General features: G+C 35.2%; 2 protein-coding genes across 2 annotated transcripts in view; both read left to right on the top strand.

The window, feature by feature from the left end:
* Positions 1–13,854, top strand: part of si:ch211-113g11.6 (uncharacterized protein LOC559008 homolog) — a 49,297-nt gene extending 35,443 nt beyond the window's left edge. The window contains 5 exon segments of the mRNA XM_051922158.1: positions 3,431–3,542; positions 6,240–6,412; positions 7,626–7,681; positions 8,230–8,442; positions 8,445–13,854. Of these exon segments, the coding sequence (XP_051778118.1) occupies positions 3,431–3,542; positions 6,240–6,412; positions 7,626–7,681; positions 8,230–8,442; positions 8,445–8,572 (682 nt within the window). The 3' untranslated portion in view covers positions 8,573–13,854.
* A 2,279-nt stretch (positions 13,855–16,133) lies between these two features.
* Positions 16,134–26,321, top strand: part of tdrkh (tudor and KH domain containing) — a 46,589-nt gene continuing 36,401 nt past the window's right edge. The window contains exons 1-4 of the mRNA XM_028793978.2: positions 16,134–16,332; positions 22,604–22,748; positions 24,626–24,735; positions 25,352–25,553. Coding sequence (XP_028649811.1) covers positions 22,622–22,748; positions 24,626–24,735; positions 25,352–25,553 — 439 coding nt within the window. The 5' untranslated portion in view covers positions 16,134–16,332; positions 22,604–22,621. The remainder of the gene's footprint in view (positions 16,333–22,603; positions 22,749–24,625; positions 24,736–25,351; positions 25,554–26,321) is intronic.

Below are 26,321 nucleotides of genomic sequence, written 5' to 3' on the forward strand. Positions count from 1 at the left end.
GGTACTCATTATCTTGGTATTCAAGTTTATATAACTGTCATGGAAACTCCTTGTAAGATTTTACTTGTGGAAGTGCTTACTGTATACTACATATGTGTGATCACCCATAGACTTTTTTAAACACCATTTCTGTATTTGTTCTTGCATCCAGAGCCAAATGGTTTTTGTCAAACTACTATATAAACTAAAAAGTTTTGACATATTTACAATCTGTTAAGTGTCAGCATAATAACTGCCACAGTGAAGGAACACTATGAATCCACAGACATCTGAAAAAACCAGAGATGCATTGGAGTTTGTTGGTTTTTTGCCAATATGTTTTCAAAGGATCATTGAATCATCAGTGCACTAACCTGTGGTTTAGAAAAATGATCACTTTACTACCATTACAGGCCCTGTCACATTACATAACTTTTTCAATGATATTCAATTGCATACTTTATTTACATAATCTTAGAGAGCTGGAGGCAGTCACATCACACTCCAGTGACCTACAGTCATGTAGTTTGACACACCCAGCAGCTCAGTCTCACCTGTCTGTGACTCATCTTGAGAAAACTTTATCTTAAGTTACAGAGGTGTGCTGTGTGTGTGCGAGCTGAGAACCAATGGGTACTCACCCAGAAGTGCAATGAATATAATACAGCTACAAGGAATAAGAAAAATTGGGCTTTTTGTGAACTGACAAACTGAAAAGAGGTTTGTCTGTTTGATGTCTCATGTTTCACGAATTGTGACAGAATGGAAAAAAGAAAAAGGGTCAAGATTGTGGCTGATTGTGCTATACCTGGAAAGCATTTATACAGCACAGTCTTTGTTAGTTTGTACATTATCAGCTGTTTGAAAAAGGTTTGAGCTTGTAAAACTTTGGAAATGTGAATGTGTGCAGGAAAGTATTCACTGAGTTATGTAATTTGACATGCCCTCCAGTTTTTGGTTGTGTTATCTGACATCCTCCAGCAATGAGAACAGCAAACTGCTTTCATCAAGTTTGATATCCCCTCCAACTAGAAATTCATGTAATTTGCCACTGGCTTAAGAAGAATCAAATAATAAGTACTCTGTATGGCTGAAATGATCCAAAAAACGGAGGAACAGAGCTGAAAAGATCAATGAGAAAAACAATGTTCAAAGAATTAAAGAAACAATTTAAATATTTACATAGAAAAAAGGTAATAGACCCATAGAACAATGAATAAAACATGTCACAATAATAATAGCAAGAGGATATTATCCCAAAACAGACCACCAATAATGAATTTGTTCCACTTTTTAATCCACAAAAAACATGAATTGGTGAAAGTCCTTGAGTAAATGTTTTGGTGCATCAAGAAAAAAATCTCTCTAAGGGCTCAAATCACTGATTTGGCGAACAAAAAAAGAACAAATCAAAAATTAATCAAATAAATGAAGCATAATACAACATCAAAACATATGTTAAGTAATTACAAAATGATATGTCTGTGTAGGTAAGTAAGCCCTGTGATGGACTGGCAATCTGTCCAGGGATAATTCTTGGTTTGCACCCAGTGCTATCAGGATAGAAACTGGCTTCATGACATTTTTTACTTTTAACCTTAAATCATTATTCTTTTACTTTAGTTTTCTGTAGCTCTGAATGGCAATAAAGTTAAGTTATATCAAGGGTCTGTCCTCAATGAGCTAACATCCTTAGTGGAAAGCCACAGAAACAAACTGAATCCTTGAATATCACACCAAATTGGACTGCCCAGCATCAAATCAGAACACAACCGGTATTACACATACTGCAGCTATCTGGAAAATATCAATGGAGGCAATATAGCAGCCACAGTTTTAGGCAACATACACTGTTAAACACTCAAATATTTCTTACCAAGTTAAATATTGTTGGTGAAAGAGGATTGGAAGTCAAGTCAAAACATCTGTTTTGTTTTCTTCCTCTATGAGCCCAAAGTAAGATTGAAAAAGAATGAACCAGTATCAGCAGAAAAAGTCACCAAACAGTCATACCTACTTTAAATATGACAACAGCCAAACAGAGGGTACACAAAGATTCACAAAGGGTAAATTTAAAGATGCCAAACAAACTTAGCATATTATCAGAGGTTTAAAACAGACTATGAAAAAAAAAATACCCCCACATCATCAGAAAGTCATGTTTACAACTATTTTTATGGAGTTCTTCTAAAGCTGGACAAATTACACCCTAAGGACAAAATTTATACCAAAACTTCTTTGGCCACTAAGTAAAATTGTCTCCTAGTGACTCGGTGACAGTCTAAATGTCTGTAATATGCACACTGTCCCCTGCCAATGTAAGTTATTTTTTAAGACCTGAGCTTTGTCTCCCACAAATCAGAGGCACAGATGATAGACAGGGCTGGTATGACTGAGGGTACATATCTTGAGTGTGAATTGGCCCTGAAATTATCTCCTGTGTTACTTCAGATGCTGTTTGAATAGTGTCTGATAAACCTAACAATGTTGAACTGATTTAAAAAGTTTCTGAACAGATGTAAGATGAATGTTTAAGTAATGCACTGGTTGGCTGCCTTACGGCACAAAGGGACCTGAGGTCATTTCCTGGCTAGTCTTCATCTGTGTGGCGTTTGCAAGTTCACACTTTGTGTCGATTTACTCCTATACCCCAGAAAAAAAGCTTATCTGCTTCATTAGTGACTGCAAAATTGGCCTTGACATTAGTGAGTAGATCTGTGTTTGATTTTGACCTGCAATAGACGGACATCCAGATAATTCCTGACTCTCTTTGACTCTGAAATGGAGAAAGCAGTCCAAATATGGGTGGATGCATCAGGATATATCTGACTTTTGAAAACTCAACAGTTTAAAAATTGTACTTCTAATTTTTATTTTTTATTTTTCAGTGTGAAATCAACATCTTTTTTTCTTATTTAATCTGAAAGTTCCCCAAAGCATACACATCTTTAATGACAAACATTCATTAAAATGAAATATTCAATTACATTCTAAATATCTTGAAGTTGTTTATTGAGAATGATTTTGTTGATAAGCGATTTCTTCACAGGTAGGCAGTATTGTTCAGTGGCTAACTTTAAACCCCAAGGCTATGTGTCAGTGAGCAAACCACTTTAGCTGCCTCTGCTCCAATTGTAAAATGTCATCATAAACAATTTTAGCATTTCTTTGGGAGGGTGTTCAATGAATAAAGACAATTTATAAATGATTATTCCAAGGTTGCTGTAGGTTAATCCTGAGCTAGATAGCAAAAATCATTTTTAATATACAATGATTCGGTTCTTTTCTGAGGTTTTTTTTTTTTCATTGCATCTGTTCATTGTATGTTTGTGACTTATTCTTAAATTAATATTTTATTTTCAAATCAACAGTTTTAAATATGAAGAACTGCAGACTGTTTTTATTTTGCAAGACTTTATATGTCTCTCACTATTTTATACCTACAGAAAAGGGGTAAGATTTATAAAGTGATGCACAGTGATGATGAAGTCTTCACAATTGGACAATATTCAGTTTTCCGCTATGAAGCTCCAGTCACAGCAATGACAATTGACACCATCACGGTAAATATGAGTCTGCTGGCTACCTGCATTAAAGGAACTAGATCGATTATCATTAAATTCATACACCTTGGTATCTGTGCTAGTAAAGTCACAGTAGATTTAAGATGCCTATCCTGCAATAATGAGTTAAATCAACAATATGATTTCCTACTTAATTGTCTTCAGGACAGCATTAAAAATTCCTTTCTGCAAAATAATGATCTGTTTATATACAGTGGAACCTCGGTTCATGAACTTCTCGGTATGCGTACAAATCGGCTTTCGACCAAAAAGTTCGCCAAAACTTTTGCCTCGGTTCACAACCACACACTCGGTATACGAACAAGCCAGTTTCCCTTTCGGTTTGTACATGTTCAGTCTCTCCCTGTGCATTTCCTGTGCAGCGAGTGAGCAAGAGAGAAAGAGCGTGACACACACACACAGGCGCGTGAGAGAGAGGCACACATACACACAGGAGCGCACTAGAGAGAGAGACACAGACACACAGGCGCTCCAGGAGAGAGAGAGAGAGAGAGCTAGTGAGCGAGAGAGGGAGGACTGGATGCATAAGGTAGAGAAGGCTTGTTTTTGTTTTCAGTTCTGTTTACAGCGATCGGTTCGTAGCGTGCATTGTTGCAATGTTACTTTTCTTGGTGGTTTATTAAATTACGGATTTTTCAAATGTTCATTTTTTCCCCTGTGCTTAAAACTCATTAAAAAAAGTGTTTTTAGGTGAGCAGTTCCTAGCACTATAGCGCAAACTATTGCAGTGTTAGTTTTCTATGTTGTTCAAGGTTTTCTCAGTGTTATTCAATGTTTTTACATTTAGGTTACTATTACGCTGTGCATTCTATGGTATAATTAACTATATTTGTGCTTAAAAACTAAAAAAATATATACATAAAGTTTGTACGGCTCTGTAACGGATTAATTGTATTTTCATACAATCCTAGGGGGGAAATTGCTTCGGTTTACGACCAGAGTTTTGGAACGAATTATGGTCGTGAACCGAGGTTCCACTGTATTCTAAGACATTTAGTGCAGCATCATCACAACTTTAGGAACCTGGTTCCTGTCTATATGAAGTCTACACTTTATTCTCATATCCACTCTGATTTTATTCTGCTTTTACCTTCATTTCAGTATAACCAATTTAATTTAATGTACAATGCACAATGCTAAGCTATGCTGCAGTTTCCCTTGACCTTAAAATTGAATTAAGCAGGTCCTATGGATGGGTGAATGATAACAGGTATTCAGGAAATTATGATGCTAGTATAGGGTCAGGTTCCCAGTAATCATGTATTAGGAAGAACTGTGTTAAAAATTGGATGAGTGTATAAAGCCATTCTAATAACAAAAACAAAAAAAGAGAAAAAGTAACTGCAACCATCAACTTCGCCATCATGATATAATTTACTGTTGTAAAAGGAATATAAGGTTTTTATTCCTGGCACAAAATAATGTGATCATTAACTTTATCAAATTATAAAAAGTGAGAATGGGGAAATGTTTTCATTATATCTGATCATGGAGTTCATCTTTCGTTTGTGCAAGTTATGAAAATATTATTAGTACGGTCAGGAACAGATCCCAAGTTCACTGGCCCCAGACCTGACAAGATACCGCCGCTCAATCCGCCAGCTCTCCCAACCCCTGCCACCAGCCAAAACCAATCTAAATACATGTTGAATAAAAGTATATTATTTGAAAAATGTCAGTGCTTATTTGTATTTATAGGACATCAAATGCAATCTTAATATGGTATTATATTAGCAGAGTAGATACATCATAGGGTCTTCCTTCATGGTGTAATCAAACATAAAAAAATAAAAGAATACATAAATGAATAAATATTTCCTTGATTTTAGAAATTCAAGATTTATCCTGAAAGGGTGATTATTGCAAACCATCTTACAACACTTTTCTGAAGTGTTGTAGCAATTTGGGAAAACAAGTTTAATAGCAGATGTCTTGAGACAGTTACCCTATTTCTGCCCCCACAACACACAAGGTAGGACCCATCCCATATCCTTTACCATTGGGTTGCTCCCCTATGTTTATGCAATAGGATGTCTTTCTTCTAAAGACATCCAGTATGTAAGAGTCCACTGACAAAAGAGTCCTTTCTTCAGCCCAGGAATGATCATATCATATGCTGGCATTTTCTTAAAAGAAACTACAAAGATTGCAGATCGTTTTTCCAAGTTTGTCTGACCCAATTTATTTTTACTACTTAAAGATCTGCTGTTAGACAGATATAAAAATCAAATTTTAAACTGGGATCTACCAATCGGATACCTATTCAAGAAGCCTAATTAGTGTTGATATTTCTTGTAATTGAACTTTTCCAGAAATTGAATATCGCAGTTAAAGTAGGATACCTTGGAACTCAATTAGTTTCAACAGATGATCAAAGGGTGGTAACATGTTGCAAGAAGGAACCCTAATAGAAAGCAAGCCATAACTCTTTTACAAATTCTCAGTGGACTCTGGGATAACATGCACACCCTATTCTGACAATGACCTTGTGGGAAATCAAACTCAGGTTGCTGGGACTGTAATGCAAAAGCACTAACTAGTACATCACCATCTGGCCAAGTTAAGTACAACATAACATAAAATGACCTGCTCTGATAATGTTGAGGAAGCAATTTCTTTACTTCATTTTATTTTGTTAAATGTTTAATGTAGTTGTGAAACTATTTTTATTACTAGGGATATCTCTATGTTGGAACAACATTGGAAGTGCAGCAGCTTCCATTGGCTAATTGCAGTAGCTATGGAGACACTTGTAGGAGATGTGTCCTTGCTCGAGACCCATATTGTGGTTGGGATCTGGTCAATCACAAATGTTCTGCCATTCCAGAAGGATACAATTTCAGCTCTGGGTATGAATCTTCATTTAATGTTGTGTGACTTTTCTTATTGAGCATTTTTCAGAAATAAGTTGGGTATTGGTAATGCACTGTATGTCTAAGCTCTTCTCTCCACTCCAGGTGTGAAAAGAAAATCCGTTTGCCTTTCTGTGTGTTGCATAAAAACTAAACAGAAGGGCTCCCTATATGGGTATATTATGTGCCAACTCTGTGCCACTTTCTGTAGTTTTTTGTGATTCTGATTAGAACTAGTGCATTACAAGGATGTTATACAGTCAGTAAAGAGGGACTCTGCTGTGCAAATAAAGAAGCTGATGAGCATAGATAGAGACATCTGGGATTTCCTCAGGTGCTTAAGAATGAAAAACTGTGGGTGAGTCTAATTGATGGTAGTCAAAATATGGTGATTTACTCACTTTAGATCCTTAATGATAATGATTTTAATACTCATGTGTATATGAGTATGTTCTGCCTCCTGCTTTCTTAAGTCTATAGCCAGCTCATTGTTTTTACTATCCTGTCATAGCAGCACTGTGTCAGAAGGTACAGTAAATTGCTCACTGTATGCCACCTTCATCATTGCTAGCAATTTAAATTATGTATTCAGAGCTGTATTGGGCCATACAGTGAAAGCTGGACAAGGAGTACAGTGGAGGTTCTGCACACTACTTGATTCAGTTAGTGAAAAGAATTCTTAAATTCTAAAATAAATTGTTTCTTTAGCTGTATTTTATAGTTGTTTCCATACTATGCTATACTCATTAAACATGTTATACCTTTATAGTGGCATTTTTATGTTGCTCTTTGAAATGTGTTTTTGTTTGCTATATCAAGTAAATTGTGATAGAACCCACTGTAAAAGGTGCTATATAAAATAACTTTAACAGGCTAGTTGGATGTGTATCACAATTCTGAAATACGAAAAGCATAACTATTAATGTTTGCTAGAAAGACCTTAATAAATTAAAACATTAATAGCTCTGCAATGAGCAATTAAGGAGCTGCCAAACAGAAGCCCATTTATGCCAAAAAAACGAAAAAAAAACTAAATTGATATATTTATATTTAATATATTATTTAAAACATGTAATTATGAGATACGTAATAATGAGGTAGTAAGCCACAATTATAAAAAAGCTCATCATAATTTTGGGATGTATTTCTCTCTAAAATAGCTCATCGTAATTTTGGGATGTATTGGGTGATTTTTCATTTTATTTTGCAGTGAATTCTTTCAGAACATGCTGCAGTCCAATGCGCCTGTGTGTGTAGAGGTTACAGGTATGTTATAGCTCTTGAATACTTGGGTTACTAAAACAAGCAGATCTACACAAGTTACCAAATTCGTACAGAGAAAACAGAAAGTGGTAAGAACACTAGGCATGAAAGAAAAAGCATCAGGTGGAAGCTATTTTTTAAATCATAATAATATGTCACTAACGAAGAACAGAGAGCATCACAAACCTTCAATGACCATGTGCCCTTAAATTTCAGAAATCTCATCACTATAATGTTTTGTCATGGCTTGTAGTGTAATTCTAAGGCATATTTCTTTGTGAAAACAAAGCCAGAAACATTTATATAATGTCATATTCTATCTATTGTACACCAAAAAATGTTTCTTTCAAACTCAAAGTTTAGTGCTATGAAGGCCAGATGAGTCTGTTTAACATATGTAACTATGCATAATTTAGAAAGTCTTAAAGACAAGTACAGCAGTACATTTCTAGTCTCCTCTACTGCACACAATCCCATTGTAGTATATTTCCTGGTCTGCTGTTTGTTATGCAAAAATATTTAAGATGTTTCTCATTTATCCCTTACTTCAGATCCCAAAGTCCACAATATGCTCCCTAAGGAAGTGACCTTAGATTTAGACAGCTACATCTCACTGCCCTGTCCAGTGTACTCCTACCATGCAACATATGTGTGGGAAAAAGACAACTGCCAGAAACGCTACCACTGTATTATAAATGGGGATTCCTGCCCACTTATAGACACTGAAGATTTTCCAATGAAGGATGGTGTATACCGTTGTACCGCCCAGAAGAGGGGCAGAAAGAAGAGATGGTGTCATATAGACTGGTATTCAGTGATGCTCCAGCAGGCCTGCTGTCTGCTCAGATGATTGTGCTTGTGTCCTCTTTTGCACTTCTGGTACTCTCTTGTTGATGTAAGACTGCTATCTGGCCACAGGGGGCAGCAACCTTTGCCTTTTGGCACTGTAGCACTTACAGAGTTGAATTAGGTATCTAGAAACATTTTAGTAAGCTATAACTTGACAGGTAAAACTGTATAAAAGCAATTAAAACATTTTTTTTATTGAAAATGTGGCTGAAACTTAAAATGTCAATTTAAATGATGCACCTGAAATTTGAAGAAATTACATTAATTGATTAATTCTCAGTTTGCTATAAAGGTTGCAAGCATTAGTTTCTAATAACTGTAATTACAGCCATACAGTATTTTATCTGATTTTTCTGTGCGCATCAGTTTATTCTTTCTGTCATAATGCACTTTCAAAGGAGCTGAGTATATTTTTTATTGTGATCAGTGATGGTTCCTCAATATAAGACTCTTAGGCCTTCCTAACATTTACATTTAAAACATATATAAAATTACATTTAAATGACTTAACAAATTAGATGTTTTGTGTTGTATACAGAACTTAAATGCTAAATTGAAAATGGCCAAATTAAATTATATTCAATTTAAAAACTAAAACAGATGAAAATTAAGTTCTGAGCAGCTTCTTCTTTGGCAGAAATTAAATCTGGATTTCAGCATTAAGCCGAACTCTTTGAAGTATTATTACATGAAAAATCTTTAAAAATCTATTAAAAAACCTATCCATGCACATTGGTTTCGCTATTTAACAACCATCTAGAATAATGTTTAAGGGTGGTGTGTCAAGAGTTCATACTGGTCATCACTGTAATTCCTGTTCTGGCTGTGCAAGGCTTGAAGAACCAGCCAAGAAAAAAATAAAAATAACAAAGACCTGGAAAAAAGGAAACAGGAGTAGCAGTTGAAATTACAAGCAATGCTTATTTTATTTAAGTCAACATAATATAAGTCAACATAAATGGACCACTGTTATATTCTTTAAATGCTGGTAAATGATTACTTAATCTTTTGAAGAAATAGTGTTCATGCATACGGAGAGTCTGCTTTGGTATTTTATTAGTAGCACCAACAACGGGCAAAATATCACCATGGCTAACAAAGAACAGTTAAAAAGATGTGGAATGTTGCAAAATAATCAACATTGGATGCCACACTGTTCCTCCACAGCACATGCGGAACTGGTTTTATGACTACCGGCAGTATGTATGATTCCAGCACTTCCTGCTTCTAATAGCAGAAAATTGACAAATCAATCTTCATTTATTTCTGTTAAATTAGTGTTTAGGGGACATACAGCACTACATTTTATTCAAATCAGACATCTTTCTCTTTATCAGCTAGAAAGCAAGGAAGGAAAAAATTGAAGCAATACCTCAAAGTCAAACTTATCGAAAAATCTAAAAGATCAGAAATAGCTTAGCATGCTCAGTCAACTGAAGAATGACACTTCTTTCTCAAAGTGAATAAATTGTTCTTCTAATTTAAGATAAATAATCTACATTTGTGTGAATAATAAGCAATTTAATTCCAATAAGGTCTGAGTAGGTCACATTCCCAAAATGTGCAGCTCACTAAAGTAAATGCCCAGTGACAATGCTTATAACTGGCTTTATGAAACAGATTAATTTTAGACTGAGACAAAAAAGATGTGTGCACTGAACAGTTCTGAGCTACATTTGATCATGTTTTGCACAAATTGAGGAATACTGCAGTTATTTGAGGACTGACTTCAATTTGTTACCTGAAAATGGTAGTTGAAAGTGCCAGGTCCCAATATTGACTTAGGCTATCTAGAGATGCACTAAAGCATGTGTAAAGTTTTGAGATACTATCTACATCTTTAATGCAGCTGGAAAGCATCACTTCTACAGCAGATAATAAGGGAGGTTTGAGGAAGTTGACTGGTTTTATCAAAGTCTCTAACCTGCAAGTAATATAGAAAAGTTTTAATAAAAGACTAAATTTAACACACAGGTATTTAAAAAATGCAAATATATTGTCAGTATATAATTTTTAAAGTTACAAATAATTAAGCACAAATCCAAATAAACAATTACAGAATACTTACACCAAACTTCAACAACATTAACTAACCAAAACATGAACAAGGAAATTAAAATAGAATGGTACAATGAAGAGAAAAATGGCAAAATGAAGCACTTAAAGTAATACGAAAACCACAAAGGGTGCCCTGTACTTGATGAAAGAAGGGAAATTGCAGAATTAAACGATTTACTTTCAAGATTTATTAAAACAGAATATATTAATTAAACTAGCACAGAAGAAGAAATTAATTCCAAAATACAGATTATGTATCAAGAGGAACAACAATGACTATCAGAAAAAAGTTTTCCATAATGATTCTTATAGACTCTACTTATGAGACTCTGGATCATTTTGCTAGAATGCCCTTCAGGAATGGCTGAAGCAGGTGATATGCTTTATTGATTTTAAATATTTTCCAATACTTATACTTCTAATTTTATTTCATTCCAATAGTTTACATTTCTAACTTTTCATTTTCAAAACTATTGCCACATGTGCATGACATCATGTGAATGACTTTTGTTACAGATAGCATTTGAGATTTCTTGTCACTCTGCCATACTGTAAAATGATCTTTGTGGGATGCTTGGGAAATTTTTGACAGTATACAAATATTCAAGAAAACTAGCTCACAGTGAATATCTCCTAATGCTGTAAGTATCAAGAATTAAAATTAATCCACTGGAATTATATGTAGCTGCAAATAATTATACCAACATAAATTTGACTAAATCTGAGGGATGTTGATAAGTATAACATAGATGGATACACTTTATGTATGAATTGGCAAAATCAAAAACATGAGCTAGTGGCCATTTAAGTAAAAGAGAACAAAAATAAATGTCAAAGTAACAAGATAATGTAAAGATGTTGAAGGGCTTTTATACGTAAGTAGATGTGAACTTATAGACACTAAGAGTTGAGTATATAGCAAATCAAAATCAGTACATAGGTAAAGAAACAGTCAGTCAAATAATACTCTGTTGTATGCTAAATCCACTTTGTAAGAAAATATGTACTGTATTTTTTTTTATACTTTTCTTGTTAATTTTTTATTAGCCTAGAATTCATTTGTATTGTGATCATTTAAAAAATAACTGTTAGAATCAAAGGATAACTGTATATAAGTGATACAATTTAAAACAAAAAATGTTCAAAATCAAACATAATTGAAAACACAGGAATACACAATGTAAAAATATTGATTACTTTGGATGCATCTAAGTGTTCTACAGTTTTTGAGCTGGGGCTTTGTACATCTTGTTTATAAATAACAAACACAGAGCACTTGTATTATATTCATGATAATTAAAAAAAAACATTTTTAAATATGGCATTATTAATTGATCCATTATTGCTTTATTCTGAAAGTAGTTTGGCCTTCAATCTGTTTTGAAAACTACAATAGAAAAAGCTTACTTGGAAGATGTACTGTGAATTTCTATGATGAATGGCCTTATTTTTATTTCAGATATTAAATCCTAAAGAGTGATTTTATTTAGCAATCATTGCTGCCATATCACTCACTGCCATAAAAGTGCATTCTGTCTATCTAACAGAATAGCATGAGGTCAAAGCTACTGCCACTCACTCAGTCATCTCCATGCTTAATATGTATCCCATAATCTGAATCACTTCAGTAACATCAAATACCCAATTATGTGATTGACTCTGTGGAAAGTCTCTGAAGGTTGCTGCCCTCTTAAAAAGGTGCCAATAGTGGATGACGCACTGCCAGAAATTTGGTGGGAAGTTTCATAATGTTCCACCAGCCTATCTGCTGTACATGTTGCTGACAGCTTTTTGTGTTTGAGTAGTATTGTTGCACTCTTTGCGAGTTGCCAAATCAAATTTCATATTGCACTACTTCTGCTTTTTATCTTTACCTTGGTTTTAATTTTCCGAATCCTGTATATTATCATCTCTGCAACAAACCAGCCAATACATCTCCATCTAGATATCCTAAACTAAGCAAGCATTGCTAAGGATTTGTAGTGGTATAGCTTATTACTTCTAATTAAACAGGTAAAAAGGCAAATTTGCTGTTGTCTGCAGTCTAATCTGGAACTGGTTTTTAAAGACAATAATATTCCACTTAAGATTTTGTGTTCTTTAAAAATACAGTATGTTAGTAATGCATAGAAATAGATCACAAAAATGAGTTACCTACAGCAACTTTAAGTACGCTTCCACATAAACTTCACCCAGAGTGTGTTCCTGCTATGCACCTTATTCTTCTGAGATAGGTCATCATTCCCATTTGCAACCTGAACAGGAATATGGCACTCACTGAAAATGGACAATGTCAGGATGCCCTAGTTACCCAATGACCACAAACCATCAAAGTAGGAGGAGTGAACAAAAGAAGCATAAGACTTTGAAGACTATGCACTAATATAGTGTCTATCCAGAACATGACTCTTTCTGCCTTGTGGGTGAGACACCCCATTCAACAATGTATGGAAACACACAAGATTCTCCTTTTTTCCTTTGATAAGAGTAATTCCTTTTAAGTAGTAATTAATGTATTTGGTTTTATTTTATGTATATTCTAACTACTAAGACTAGCAATTTAATGAGATATATCCATACAGAATCACTTCTCAGACTTTAAGGATATCCACAGTTTGCTTTTGTATCTTAATAATTTACAATAATTTTTTTTTACTTTTTGACTCTTTTATAATGACCATACATACATTCAATGATTTTATGTATTATAATTAGTAAACCTGTGAAAAAGTTCAAACACAGTCATTTTTAAATCTTATTCAGAACACAAATCTCTGGTATCATTGTTCCTGACCAATGGAAGCTTGGGAGATTGAAATGGAGATTGTAATGTATGCCCTGCTTCTTTATATTAGACTTATTTTAAATGAAAGCGGGTGTTAAAAGGAAGTTCAAATCATTTCATTAAAGCTCTCAAAAAAGAGAAGCTAATAAAAAGACTTATAACAATTTATTTTGCAAGAAAAAATGTTATAAATATTGACTTCTTGGAATGTATTGATTGTTTCATTCAAAACAGTAAATGCTTTGTCATAATTTGTTTTTTGATTGGTAGCAGAATGCAATCAGCAATTTGGTATCTGAACTGTTCTTTGGCTGGTCTGTTTGTCAGGTTTGTTACTTTATTCAGGTTGCAAAACCATGCTTCATGCATATTTTTATATTTTTTTAAAGAATGTATAAAGTATTAAAGAATAATATTTAATTGCTTTTACTGGTGACCATTAAAAATGGAAACTGTAAGAAAATAAAGAAATAAATATTACCAATACTAGTCTAAGTGTGCTGCTTCTTATAATACTGTAAAAATAAACCGGAATTCAATATACAATTTTCATAAATAAAGAAATTCTCTGATAGCACAGTAGTGGGCACTATGATTGTATAAATGTGTATTTGTCTCACAGCTCCAGGGTTATTCTGTGTCAAAAAATGTTTTGTCCATTCCCCCATGTTGCAGGTTAAGTTGATTTTGCAGCTCTAAATTAGTCCAGTGTATATGAATATGAACATGCCCAATGACTGAATGGTACCTCACCCAGAACTGTTTTTTGCAGTACAATGCTTCAAAGATAGGTTCCAGCTCCTTGTGAATTTCTATTGTAATAAGCAATTTAAGAAAATTAATACAAGAATTATATAAACTTATTTTATAATTAATGAATAGTCTAGATCTGAGTAGGTAAAACAACAAAATAGATGCCCTTTAGTAGTCAATGCTGCTTGCTCTGGTGTCTACTATGCTTGTCATTAATTGTCAGTAACTCAAACACAATTAACACCAAACTCCACAGAAAAGGTGAATTAAGAAGAAAATTACATTGCTAAGCATCTAAAATTAAGAAAAAAAAACAAATATTTCTTAATTTCTTGTGCAGGTGAATCTAGCACTAATAGACTTTGTGGAATGCAAAAATAGAGAATAAGTAAAAAATATCAACCAATTAAACAGTGAGGTCAATTAAAGGTAAAAATGACTCACTGATTGTGAACCAATCAAAAACCTTCAGAAACAAGCAGTCCCAGGACATACCTTGGGAATCACTTGTTGGTGTTTAGTACCTAGCAATACATATTGGATGAAATGTCAAATGCTGCATCCAGATGTTTATCTTACATTTTATTTTGACAATCCAAGCTCTCTGACTTTAAATTTGTAAAATTAATGTAACATTCTGATATACTGCACTTTCTAGTTTTTTTGTAGTAGCAATGAGTGCTATATACAGTATTTTCTTAATACTCAGTTATGTTTCTGTCACGGTAACTTGCGTCCAAGACAATATAACGGAGTAAATTATAGCCTTCATTATAAACCTCCGCCGATGTTTTTGTTTTGCTGAAACGCACGTTTCCAAGAACTTGCAACCAACTATGTGTACTGAAACGTGTCTAGTTATAATTTAATATTTCATCCATCCATCCATTTTCCAACCCGCTGAATCCGAACACAGGGATCTGCTGGAGCCAATCCCAGCCAACACGGGGCGCAAGGCAGGAACCAATCCTGGGCAGGGCGCCACCCCACCGCAGGACACACACACAGACCAAGCACACACTAGGGACAATTTAGAATCGCCAATCCACCTAACCTGCATGTCTTTGGTCTGTGGGAGGAAACCGGAGCACCCGGAGAAAACCCACGCAAACACAGGGAGAACATACAAACTCCACGCAGGGATGACATGGGAAGCGAGTGTGTGTGTGTGTGCGCGCCCTGCCCAGGGTTTGTTTCCTGCCTTGCACCCTGTGTTGTCTGGGACTGGCTCCAGCAGACCCCCGTGACCCTGCCGTTAGGATATAGCGGGTTGGGTAATGGATGGATTTAATATTTTACAACTGTCAAATTCTGGTTACAATGAAAGCATTTCTACTTTGCTTTTCTTCCCTGTGCTGGTCATCAACTTGGATTGCAGTACTTTCCTGATAATGGTTGCTCAGCCGCTGAAAATCACTATATTTGCCCACACTTTCAGACAGTATAAATTTTGTCCACAACTGAAGATATTTTTAAAGATGCCTCACGGGTAAACATGGTTGACACGAGTATAAAATGTAGCGAAATAAACATTTAAGCTAAAACAGATTACAACGCCTTTACTCAGTGGCATCTTCACTTTAAACCTAATCAAAATATCAGAACTAACTAAAATGCCAGTCACGAATTCGAAATCATAGGTTTCCGACACTAGTCTCATTTCGAGAAGCAACTTAGAATATTGTGAGCAATAATTAAACAAGAAAAAAAAGAGAGTCGAGACTTATTTCCATCTGCAATGAAAACCACTTTATCTTACATCTATTGCTAACAGCGTGAACCAAATGCCACTTCAAAAACCTTTCAAGCTTCGCAAAAAAGTGAGAAATCTCAACCTTGAGTGACAAATGCCTCTCCTTTAAAAAAAAAAAAACACTAGACAAGATAAAGGAATTTGATTGGACCACCAAGGTCACCGCTTGAAACTATAGTACGGCTAAAGGGCGGTGCCGTCACGAAATGACATTGTTGTCTTCATCGGAAGCTCATTGGCTGCGTTAAGTCCACACGGCAGTGTGATTGGCGGGAGGCGGTACTGAAGGACGTCTGCGATTTTGGATGCAACGAGATCGATCAGCTGGAGAAGATAAGGAAATTACTAAGTACAACGAGAGCCGCGATTATGAAAGGTTACCTGTGTGAAGAAACCGTGGCGGACAGAGTCTGATGAACGAGGGCTAGTGTAACGAAGGTGGCCAGGCAAATTCAGGTTGGTGAGGAGTCATACCTCTGGAGCACGTTTAAATTATATTAAATTGAATTTGATGTGCCACATTATCAAGAGTACTGTTTGCCACAAAACGAGTTCTCGACATTTCGGTGAAAATATAACGTGTGTTTTCTAAGCGTCGCGCTAGCCTAATCGTTGTAGTCATTGGTGGGCAGCATTTCCAGTACTTTTTATCCGAATATATTCATTAATGAAGGTTCAGTTACACTCTTTCTCACGGCAAATGTTGGCGGATTTAATCACTTGATGCGTGGTAACAGCAACGCCGACCAGTTCGCGTCTGCCCTTTTGGGTGTACAGATCGACAGAACCGTCATTGCATCTTTCCCTTGAGGCATATTGCAGAAGCTAGTAATCGAATTGATTGCAGTGGAGACTGCAGCATTTATTCCCAAAAGACTGGATTAATGCAGCTTTCGCCTTGCGCTAATTCTTTCACATGTTTTGCGAGTTAAGGGGCCTGTCGTCATCCTTGAGGAAGAAATCCAAAAAGAAATTGTATAGACAGAATTATCCTGCAAAGTCTTTTTGAACGTATTTTGAATATTCAGTGTTAACCCCTTATGCCTTAAGGGGGTTCTTGGCATCATTATGCGTAAGTAGTATGCCCAAAATTAAACAACTTTTATTCTGCTTATGTAATAATGGAGCTACAGTGAATGTAACACTCCATTTTTAAAGGATTTTTTAATATGCGTAAAAACCATTCACATCAATGTCAACTTAAAAGGACACCAAAAACCTGAGGCTTTTAGAAATATCTCCCCCAAAAAAAATGAATTTTACAGTACATAACCAAGACATTTTATGATTCACAACCTTGGAAACCATTTTCTTTTGTCCCTCAGTCTCTCGGCTATCGTTGTACCAAGTTTAGATTTAATGTACTGTTGTATTGCAAAGTTAAATAGTTGCTTTTTTTTTTCCCTTGCATTTCACATCTGGAGTAAACTACATACATACATACATTTTAATTTCAGCTTCTTCCAGTTTTAGGTAGTAGGGTGGAGTCAATGCCTTTTTTTTTGGCATTCCTGGGTGCAGGGCTGGAAACAGGGTTGTTCAGGGGGACCGTTCACAGAGCAGCCAATACAGGGCTGATTGTCTAATCACCCTGAACATCGCAATTTTGGCACGCAAGCCGGAACTGGCAAACTCAAAACAGTGGAGATGAACAGTGACTTTCGATAGATTGGGGAAGGGGAGGTTGGTGGGTTTTGGTCACATGTAGCACCATGGCGTGACATGATGCAAGTGCATTTGATTGAGGAGTGGTCCTCTGTTACCGCACCATAATTCAGTGACATACAATCAAAGGAGGGCACCTCCCCCCCCCAGTGCGATATTGCAAGTGGGTATGTTACAGATACTCTCTAGAGCTGAAACTGGAAGAGCACTGCTCAGAAAACTAACATTGGGAGAATGTGCAGCAGACAGTCTCCAGGTATAATGATTGAACCCACAAAGTTTGAATTGTAAAACTGCACACCACAATGCTTCAAAGTTATATTGTAAGAAGTACTTTCAAATCAAACATAGCATTATGTCTTTCAGCAAGCTCATCGTTCTCAGAAGAATCAAAACTGTCATCAGAATCTGGCTCATGGTCTTCATATTCCGTATCGCTAGCATTCTGAAACATTTCTAGAACCCTCTCAACTGTATGTTTTTTGAAGGAAAGTGTTCTTAGTACAGACTTCAAGTCTTGCTGTATGTCAACCAAACAATCCCCATGAACCGCCACACGTGCAATTTATTTCCTGACCTTTATACTCCGTTGTGAGACATTTGAATGACCAATCATAGCCAACTTTACATTATTGGTATGCATTGAGACTCAGCTGTCCAATTGTGAAGTTGTGCAATTTGCATATCTTACTAATGAAAGAGAGCAGACAACATGGAAACGTATAATATATTTGAAAGAAGACACCCTTGGGTATGTAAATACCATTACAGTAATCCCTCGCTATATCGCGCTTCGACTTTTGTGGCTTCACTCTATCGCGGATTTTATATGTAAGCATATCTAAATATATAACGCGGATTTTTCGCTGCTTCACGGGATTCTGCGGACAATGGGGCTTTTTACTTCTGATACATGCTTCCTCAGTTGGTTTGCCGAGTTGATTTCATACAAGGGACGCTATTGTCGGATGGCTGAGAAGCTACCCAATCAGAGCACGCAGTTAAGTTCCTGTGTGCTGATTGGCTCAGCGATGGAGCACAGAATTCGATTCCGCTGCGTTAACCAGGAAGTCTCGTCTCACTCATTCAGCATCAATGTGCTACTGCTTCAGGGGCCGTGCCCAAGCGCCAACGGAAGATGCTAACGATTTCTGAAAAGGTAAATGTTTTGGATATGTTGAAGGAAGGGAACAGCTACACCGCTGCAGGACGCCATTACGGCATCAATGAGTCCACGATTCTTTTTTTATTTTAAAAGGAGGAAAAGAATGTAAGATCTATGGCTGCAGTGTCCTTTAACCTGGGCGCAAAACGAGTTGTAAGTGGATGTAATAAGGCGGTAGTCCGGATGGAATCTGCTTTGTTTGTGTTTTTTTTGTCTTGAAGCATCTGCCCGAGGGCAGCAGTTCAAACCGAGACTCACCAGGGTGGGATGGATCTTTAAAGATGTTTTAGGATGGAACTGTAAAGATCTTCCAAGGATGGGATAAGACATCCAGTGATCTTCTGGGTGTTGGTGAAGACCCTCTGGAGCGCTTTCCTCTCTGATGCAGTGCTGTTGGCAAACCACACACAGATGCAATAAGTCAATATGCTCTCTATGGAGCACAAGTAGGAGGACAGGAGCAGTTTTTGGGTGAAATGGTTCTTCCAGAGGATCCTTGGGACATAAAGTCTCTGCTATGACTTCCTTACTAGCTCTGTGGTATTTGTGCTCCAATTCAGGTCCTCCTGTATGTGCATCCCCAGGAACCGGAAGTCAAGACCCTCTCCACACAGTCTCTGTCAGTGAAAAGGGGCTGAATATTTGTTCTCTTCCTCCTAAAGTCGATGATCAGCTCCTTGGTTTTGGTGGTGTTAAGAACCAGATTGTTGTCTCTACACCACCCAAACAACCGTTGCACTTCATGCCGATAAGCAGTCTCATTCCCCCCAGAGATGAGCCCCACCTTGGTAATGTCATTCGTGAATTTGATGATACCATTGCTGGAGTGTGCAGTTGTGGGTGTAGAGGGTGAGGAGAAGGTGGCTCAGCACACAGCCCTGTGGAGAACCAGTGCTAAGGCTGAGGATATGTGGGGGCCTACTCTTGCCATCTGGGAGTGATCAGAGAAGAACTAAATAATCCAGAGGCAGATGGAGTGAGATAGTCCTAGACTACAAACAAGCACACTTTAATAATAAAAATAAAAAGACAAGAAGACAAATAAAACAAATACAATAATTTATAAATAAATTAATACAAGATTAAGCTGTTTTTGTGTAGTCGCAACTATAAACCTACTTTTGCCCACCCCTGTGTGTGTGTGTGTGTGTGTGTGTGTGTATGTATGTGTGATATATATAACAATATACTTTTCTCTTTTTAGGGAAGTTTCTAAAATCAACTATAAAGAATGCAGGAGGAGGGAAAGTCATTATCCAGAAATACATATTTTTAGATAATGACTTTTGGTCATCCTACATTTATTAAGTTAGTGAAGAAAGTAGTTTGATGTACAATCTTTAACACAAGTCATGTGCAGTTTTTGAATTGAAGATCCTCTTCTCCCACACATTCATTGGTCAAGAGTCCCATCTTAAATTCAATAAGCATTTATTATTTAAGCATATTTTAGCACGAAAATACACGTATTTTGCATGTTGTGAGCAAATGACTGGATAACTGATGAGAATTATGCTACATGAGTAATATGAGATTTTTTTGTCTTACTGGATTGGCTTTTATTATCTCATTTTGAGCTTCATTGTCCATGAAAATGTGAAATAAAAATGTTCTTGGTCATCACTGCAAAACACATGGGTTAAATAACAATATTATGTGGAGTATTGCTTTTAATTTTTGTTTGTGGTACTTCTGAGTGTTAGGACGTTAAACTATTACTTTGTTTGTTAGTTGTTTGTGGAAACGTCTCAGTGCAGCACAACAAGTTTAAAAAGACAATGAGATTAAAGCTTATTGTAGTAAGTAAAATAACCAATTTTCTAATGGTTTTCTTAGTAACACTTAATTTTTCTGTGCAAACTGTATATTTGTCCATATCATGGAACAGAGACATTAAGGCTAAAAGGAATCAACCAAGAATTGTGTGACGCATGTAAAATAACTCGCCAGGAAGTAGCAAATGGGTGTGATGATTGAATTAAATGATTTATATGAATCTTAATACTGGATAAGAGTCATGTTGTTTCTCCAGCATTGATAAAAACAGGTACTGCAGGATTGCAGAAAAAATACTCCTGTGATGTACCTAACTAGGAACTTAAAATGTTACAACAAGAAAGCATGTTCTAATAATTCCTTTGAAATCTATTTACTGTTATAAATATAGGTGTGATTAGATTTTTTCCATAATAAGCAAAAAAGTTTGTGTACAGTATGTAGAATTTTCAAAAAAAAAATTTTTTAAGTTAGGTGGAACAGAAGTAAATTTAACATAGGTTTATTAATTACAGAGAAAATAAACCAGTACTGAGGGCTATGTCAAATACTGTGTGTACTTGTTTCTGTTGTGTTGTGATTAAGGTTTGTATGTAATTTTTCCAGGGTTTTCCTTTACTCCAAAAATCATTTATGCATGAATTCCTGTGTTATTTTTACTTTGAAAACCTATTTTTGACATAATTTTTATTTTTTAGAGTCTTAGTATAAAAGTATTTATTTATTTTTTTACATTTATCGTATAATGGGCACCACAAATTTTGAGTGTTGTCTCTTGTTACCAAAGTATTGCATCCCATAATGCTCCAGGACTATGTGATGGTGACAAATTCATTGCGACTGCACAAGTGTTACTTCATGCAGTCCGGTCTCATCTGAGATTGGAAAATCTTAGAGACTGTGTGCAGCTTGCTTTTTGACTCCTGGTTTATAAGCTTTGCTTGAAGGTAATACTTAATATTTTTGGTTAGTATTTGTGACTTTGATCGATTTTCCCGACTCCCAGTCAGATCCTAGCTCTATTTTCTAATTATGTGTTGTCTCCCAGTCCTCCTCATAATACCCATACTAACTTACACATTCAGGTAATAAATGTAGATATGACTATGATAGTCCCTTATATGTCTGACACTTTATCCCAACTAAAGCAATAATTTTCCCCATGCCAAAAAGAAAATTTTGTATAGTATTACTGGGACATTGCAGATTAGACACAGTCACATTTTTAAAGGAGAGTACAATACGTTTCTCTCAAGTGTTGGTTATGCGAGTAACGCACACAACACACCTAGCCATGTGGGCTTTGCAAAATATTAACTCACTGCTAGTGGACCCAGAACTAAAAGCCCAATTTACAAAAAATTCAAATTCAGGAAGCAAAGTGTGCCTGACAATTATGACTTATACCATTAAACTAGGGGACTGGGAATTTGGTATGGTGTCAAGATGCAAGTAGCAAAACGTTTTTATTAAGAGATGCATTTTTACCTACCATTTCTATATGCACCAATTTGTTTCCAACCCTTTTTTTTCGGGATGTAAGTGACCTCTTATTTTTTTGTGTTGCTGTCATGTTGGAGGCCTTAATAGTTCTGGTTAGTCCTGCTATCCACATGAACTAGAGGCGACTGGAATTCATTTTAAATTTCCAGCTGATTTCTGTTGATATTCTTCAGCCACTGTGACCACATATTCTTAAATTTCACGGATAGGAGAGGAACTGTGTTGCGTCAACAATTTCAATACATTTGTGATCATATTAGATTCAATCAGTATTCTGATATTATTCTTTTTCAGCATGTACTCTGAAGGCTTGATGTGCTTAAGTTAAATTAGTATTATCTTAATGATGAGAAATTTTAGTCCTAGTTCAATAAATTTTTATAAAGTATATAATAAATGTATTTTTTTCTGTTAGCCATTAGCAAGCATGTCTTAGCAACTTAAGAAGTAATTTATTTAAACAGTTTTATTTCAGGCTCAAATAAAAAAAAAGGACAGAGAGCTGTTACAATTGCATAACAGTCATTTGAACATTTTCGTAAATTATTTGTAACAGATTTTAGTTTCAAAAAGTGTGAATTCATGTTTGCTTATTTGTGCCTTTTTTTGTCTGCTTAGGCTTCACTTGTTAAAATAATGGCATCAATGGCAGAAGGCTCTTGGGGAACATTAACCACCAGTCAGAAAGTGGCATTAGCTGTCGGCGTTCCTGCTAGTGCTACAATTGGGTACATTCTATACAGGAAATATCGTAGCAGCACTGGTAAGTTTACAGTAGGAATGATTTGCTAAACTGAGAACTTGCTTTAGGATAGTTACATTTTTTTAATAAAATATTTTAGGGTCAGTAGATTAGTGTCCAAGGCATTTGAAATGATTTAAGCATTGGTCATCTCAAGCTGATTTGACAAATATGAGACCAGCTCCTTTTGACTATATTCTGCTGCTAAAAATTATAGGAATGTTTAACATTTAGTATTATGTATCCAATAATATTTTTCTCTCACTGCTTTGATTTTGAATTTTTTAAACTTTTGCTGTCTTAGTCATATATCTTATGGTTAGCAATGTATTATTTGTTGCATGCCATATATTTCAGTTTATTTACTTCTGGTATTGTTTTTTTTTATCAAGTGTTCTGAGGAGACATGGCACTAAACTTGATGTGACAATTAACATTTCGTAAGGAATGGAATCAGTCTGTTCACATAATGATGTTCTGTTGGTACCCAGCATTTATAATCCTCCCATACATCTTTAATAAACAGCTCCACCAGGCACATGACTTGTTAGGTCAAATATTTTACAATTTACACACATTAATGCACTTTCGGGAAAAGTACTTTTTATTTCTCAGGTAATGTTAAAATTACTACTGTAGTACCTTATTTAGTGTTATATACCAGATGAGAGAAAATTATGCAAGTAAAAGTTATTTGAGATCTTTTATGCCACATTACTCATGTGATCTTTGCTCAACTGGAAGAATCATAAACCATTCCCTGTAGGTCCCCTTTCACATTTATACTGTATACATTACTTTCCTAATGCTGACTTGTGCAAAACTAATTTCTAATTTAGGTAATTTAGTTTGTAAGTTATTTACTTCTCTGTTACTAAATGATTGCTGTTTTTCTTTTTCTTTCTATTTTGCTTTCTCAGAGGCAAGTTTTCCTAAATTACAAATACTGGATAAAATAGTTTGTGTTAAGCTTATTATACTTAACTAAATCTGTTACCTTTTAAATAATTAAATTTTATATACATACATAATCACCACATTCATGAAACAAATAAATAGGAAGATGCCAAATTGAAAATTAAAAAAAACCAAACATCTGTACTATTTAATTATGTATTGTGTTTTTGAGATAATCGTTACTTTAACCCAAATCCCATTTTCAACAATTTCATGTAAATTTTCACTTACCAGTTAACAGAATTAAAAATAAGTACACTTACAGTGTGGTTTACCTAAAGAAATAACTAATTTAATCAAAAATACATGTGATAGGTTTTTGTTTTTTTTGATAAAAGGAACATTTAATTAACTTTGTGCATTACATTAGAATGTGTTTCTTTTAAGAATTGTTACAATAAAAAAAGCATACATACTAAAAAGTAACACTTTATACCATGTCCATAATGCATAAGAAACTATTAAGATGTGCATTTATTTGTTAGTTTGTTAGCCCAAAAACTTGGAACAGTGCTAAATTTCTTTAGAATTTGGCAAGAATTCATTAATCTTTTTCTAAATTAAACCTCTTGGACTTTGTGTGTGTTTTAATGAATATATAAAAATATTTCTGTTCATGTACTGGTTAGGGGAGCAGTGTTGAGTGATATTTACACTTTGTGAATTTTAATTGAAACAATACTGGAAAATTTAACTGATGATTGTTTTTGACTGATTATGCTGCAGCTATTATAATGTTATAAATAAGCCATACCAACCAAATCAGCTTTCAGTATCTGAGACTAGTATTCTTGATGCTGATGTACATAAGCATGAAGAATGATCATGGAGAAACAATACTGTAACTGGAATTGTTTTTTTACTTTCTCAAACTGAATAAGCAAGTTCCATCAAGATATTAGCTTTTACATAAATGTATGCTTTTTTTAAATTTTTTTTAGGACAAGATGCCTATCGGCTTAGTACAGGAGATGTGACAGAATGCAAAATACATGCTCCTCTGCCAGTGTTCCGAGCCATCACTATTCGTAGAGGCTCGTTTCTCCATGAGGTACTAGTATTATTGCTCTCCTGCCCCAATAAAAGAGGTAACAGAGTAAGACAATGTAGTTTTATCCTAAAGTGAAAGCTTATTCCAACATTCTAAACCTGAATTAGCTATTGCTTGCTGCAGGATTTCACTGTATCTGACCATGGTAATATTGTTGACCTGTAATTTTCTTTCATTAATTTTACTCTCCTTTTTTGTTCATGTGCCTCTCAACAGCTTCTTTTATCCAAAACTGCTACTTTAGACTTTTTGTAATTCATTTGTTTAAAAAAGCGTTATACTAATAAGTACTATAATTTATACAGTTGCACAGAAATGTTTGTTAAAGTTTCTTGCAGAAGACATCTTGTTTTATTACAAGAGCAGATCTCTATGGTAACTGCAAATGCAAAGTGTAGTAAGCTTTTAAAGTGTAAAGGTTCTTGGATAAACCGATCGGACAAATTTTACTCAGGACAGAGTTACTAGGGAGCAAGTTTCATTTTGGATTTGACTTCTACATTGCAACAAGTTAAAATATGTATATTGGCAGCACCGATGGTTACACTTGTTCTTATTTAATGACATTATTCAAAGTGTAATTATAGAAAGATAACTCTTGCTCTTTTCTTTCCAGCTGAGGAGTGAGACAGGAGCCAGTATTGAGATAACAATGGAGGAAACTGAGGAGAATGACAAAAACGAGTTGATCTTTTTCATTCAGGGTACACCAGAACAAGTCTTTAGAGCCAGAGTAGCCCTTACTCAATTAGTGTCCAGCTATGAACTGGTTACAGACCAGATGAAAATTCCACAGAGTTCCATGGGTCGCATTATAGGTACAGTTATTCATTTTTTTAATAAAAAGTCTTTTTTTCACTTAGATGTAGCTAAATTAAATATTACTCTTTTTATTATTTCTCTTTAGTTATTATAATATAACATTTTAAAACCCGTTCTGTTTAATTAGAGGTGGCTGGCATACCTATATATAACCTAGCAGTCACAGCAGTTGGCTCAAGACAGAATCCAGTCTTGGATATTCTGTCAGTCAATCAAAGGTCTCTCTCTCTCTCTCTCTCTCTCTCTCTCTCTGTCTGTGTGACCATTCTGACTTGTACATATTTACGATGTGGGACATATCACGAATGTCCTATAACTAAGAACAGTATTAAGAGTAACAGAAATTGCATCATCTGTGGATTTGTTACAGCTATACAGAGACTGAAGTGGCTCTAAAATGTTGTCATGCATTAACATAAGAAATCGTTGGCATCAACCTATCAAAACACTTCTTTATATTTGATAACTGTGCTAAGGTTATTAAGGGAAGATGTCTTATTTTTCTTGATTGTGATATAGTTTATATAGTTTCTATGTGTAGATATATGTGTAGTTTATTTTGTTAATCTGATTCACTCATCTTCTATATTTGAAGAGAGTTAGACTAAGTCTATACTGGCAGCTTTGGAAGCAGTTTCATGTTTATTATGTACTTCAGGCACAGCAACAGGAAATAGTCTCTTGCGTTGCATGCTCAAAATAAACAAAAACCATTTGAGCTTTTTTGGATGATATCTCATTAGTGGTAGTTGTTCCGCCCATAT

Source organism: Erpetoichthys calabaricus, chromosome 2, assembly GCF_900747795.2.
Source record: "Erpetoichthys calabaricus chromosome 2, fErpCal1.3, whole genome shotgun sequence".
NCBI classification, from domain to species: Eukaryota; Metazoa; Chordata; class Cladistia; order Polypteriformes; family Polypteridae; genus Erpetoichthys; species Erpetoichthys calabaricus.